The sequence below is a fragment of the Athene cunicularia genome (genome assembly GCF_003259725.1).
Source record: "Athene cunicularia isolate RWA chromosome 5 unlocalized genomic scaffold, athCun1 chr5_part1, whole genome shotgun sequence".
NCBI lineage: Eukaryota > Metazoa > Chordata > Aves > Strigiformes > Strigidae > Athene > Athene cunicularia.
The window spans coordinates 19,105,226-19,108,237 of NW_020799101.1; the positions used below are offsets into that span (position 1 = coordinate 19,105,226).

Consider the following 3,012-nt stretch of genomic DNA (forward strand, 5'->3'; position numbering starts at 1 on the left):
AGGCGGCGGTGGCCGGCCCGAGGGGGCTTGGCGGGGGCCGCGGCCGCCCCGTCACCCGCCGGCATCCGTGAGGACCACTGCCTGGAGAGGGGGGAAACGAAAGAAAGAAAAAGGGATAGTATGGTACGGCCCTCTGGGAGGATACTGGCAAATAAGCAAATTAAACAGAAAGAGAGCAGCGTGTTGTCATAGCAACAGTGCAATTAAATTACTTTACTGTCAGCCATCAGATAATTTTCCTGTTTAGAAGCTCATGGGACATAACTTCCATTTGGAGTCAAAGTTGAGTGTGCGGTGTAGGTAGGCGATGCCCGTGCCCCCAGATGCTGGTGATACTCGTGTTTACCTTCTGCTAGCCCCTGGATGCTGTTTTGAAAGCTAGGAAGTGGGATCTACGTAAGTTTGGCCTCCCGGTGTTTATATCTGCTTTGGTATTTTTTCCTCTTCCAGATTCTTGTGTAAAACCACACGTGTTCACTGAGCCTGTTGGGTGATGGTGTGTGTTAACGGGCTTCTGTGCATAAAAGTTCTGTATGTTCCTTTTTTAGTAATGGCTGCTTTGCTGTAAAGTGTTTATAGGAAGACCTGAGGAACTCTCCTCTTTCATTTTTGCCCTTTTGTAACAGCTGAAATAAAGTCCATTATTTCTCTTTCCCCAAATATGGCTATCTTGTTCTTTTTTTTCCCCTGTAGATAGGTGATATGTTTTGTTGTTACCTGTAGTTTTCTTGCCCTTCATTTACAGTGGTCAGCAGTGTGACTGCATGACTTCAGGGAACTGCTGAAGATATGTTTTAGATACAGTGAATCATTTTGCTGCTGTTCAACATTTGTGCAAGAAGTTTCATTGTTTTTAAATCCATTATTAACTCTTTCCAATTTTTATTTCACTTTTGTTCACATCTCCAGGTCTAAATCCTGGCTGGCAGTTTTACTGTGTGGAGGAGCGAAGGGAGACTGTCTCCTGCTTCTGAAGTAGAATTGTTGGGCTCCTGTCTCCTCCTCTTGAGTTGGGCAGGTGCCCAACTTCACCTAACCCCTGAAAGTCTCAGGTCCTCCCAAATATTACTACTCACAGCTATCCCTCTGGGGCCTGCTGGTGCAGTACCCTCGGCAGCTCATTCCCCCTCTCCCAGGCCACTGTTGAGCATCACAGAAGTCTTGCTGACTCTTGTTTTCTACCATGTTTGAAATACGGTTCAGCTTATGTTAAAATCTTCTCTGTTTACATACATTCTTAAAGTGCTCTATTCCTCTGGTGCGCGTTTCCCTGTGTCTTGGCCGTGGTCCCAAAACTACCGTGCGTTGCTTTGCTTTCCCTCCTCCCTTCTCCGTCCCTTGCTGTTGAAGTTCTGCTGTCATTTCTGAGTTTTGTTGCAATTGCCACTGTAGTCAGAGTGGATCCTTGCCTGCCTTAGCCTTTAACCAGAGTGGGTTTAATCACGGTGCTGTTGTATTGTCCTCAAAAGTGAAACAGCTGAACTTAATCTGAAGCAACTGGCCTTAAGCCCCTTTATTTTTTTATTTTGTATTTTTTTTTTTTTTTAAGTTCACATGCTGATTAAAGTGATGCAATGGGAGTATTCAATGATTTGATACACATACTCATCATTAAAGGGACATGTCTGTAGGATTTCCTGTATGGGGCTTCATGTACAAACAGAATTGAGGTGTATTGAGATTATCATCTTACTCCATCGACTGAAATTTCTTCCCTTGTCCTGACTTTAGATTATGTTATTCAAAAGTTGTGGATGAGTGTTTATGTGAGTCTGTCATTTTTAATGCTGATGGCAAAAGGCCGAGTGACCAGTTAGGGAAAAGCTGTCAAAATGTTATGTGGTATCTTTTTACGAGCTAACTTTTCTCTCTGTTTCTTTCTCCCCTTCCTTTGGATTTGCTCTCCCAGCAGTTGCTGTATAAATGGGTCCAGTCATGCCTCCCAGTAAGAAGCCAGAGGGCTCAGGAATTAGCGTTCCCAGCGGATTGAGCCAACGTTACCAAGATAGTGATTTATCAAAGGCACTTCATGATGACGAGGACCTAGATTTCTCTTTGCCTGCCATCAGATTAGATAAAGGGGCCATGGAAGATGAAGAACTAACTAATTTGAACTGGCTACATGAGAGCAAGAACTTGCTGAAAAGCTTTGGGGATTCGGTGTTAAGGAGCGTTAGCCCTGTTCAGGACATCGGTGATGACACGCCGCCATCTCCTGCTCACTCTGACATGCCCTACGATGCCAAGCAGAACCCCAACTGCAAACCTCCTTATTCCTTTAGCTGCCTCATATTTATGGCCATTGAGGACTCGCCAACCAAAAGACTGCCCGTAAAGGATATATACAACTGGATCTTGGAACACTTTCCGTATTTTGCAAACGCACCCACTGGATGGAAAAATTCTGTGAGACATAATCTATCCTTGAATAAGTGTTTTAAGAAAGTGGACAAAGACAGAAGTCAGGTAAGTTTGGAACTTTGGAAACCTATATGGCTCTGAAAATACTCACCTGCTAATCCCAGAAGGTGTCAGTAACAGTGAAATGCAGAATATGCAACACTGTCCCTCGTAACGTAATTCATTAAATGCAGAGAGCCAACATTTCTTTAGCATGTCTCATTCTGATTTTATTAAATTCATTGTCTAGACATCTGTAAAAAAAGTACTCAGTGTGTGTGTGTGTGTGTTTTTCCCCCCAGCTGGTGTCTTCATGCATAGTAGTTAAATATTGTTTTTAGTTATCATGCTGTGGTAATGGTTTCCAGCTATACTAGATGAATGTAATCATGTTATAAATAGGCTCCTTGCTGTTCTTGGCTTATACAAATGTATAGTGAAAGGGTATGCCTTATGTAAGAGTCCATCGCTTTTCCCCTGGTCTGTGTTGTAATCCGAAAAAACTTATTTCTCTTAGACAGAAGTAGTTCTGAATTGTGGTGATGAAGCTTTGTTCCAAGCTTTGTTTCAAGCACGTTTTAGAGAAACTGTTTGAAGAGAGGAGATAGGTTT

The 3,012-nt window shown here is 43.1% G+C and overlaps 1 protein-coding gene across 1 annotated transcript; it reads left to right on the top strand.

Moving 5' to 3' along the window:
* The first annotated feature begins 85 nt into the window (after positions 1 to 85).
* Positions 86 to 2,502, top strand: LOC113480453 (forkhead box protein N3-like). Its single transcript, XM_026849259.1, has 2 exons — positions 86 to 396; positions 1,910 to 2,502. Exon 2 carries the CDS (start codon positions 1,924 to 1,926, stop codon positions 2,500 to 2,502), a length of 579 nt encoding a protein of 192 aa, XP_026705060.1. The 5' UTR covers positions 86 to 396; positions 1,910 to 1,923.
* The last annotated feature ends 510 nt before the right edge of the window (positions 2,503 to 3,012 follow it).

What these genes read in the sequence shown, in the direction of transcription:
- LOC113480453 (XM_026849259.1), top strand. Translation starts at nt 1,924, where the DNA reads ATGGGTCCAGTCATGCCTCCCAGTAAGAAGCCAGAGGGCTCAGGAATT.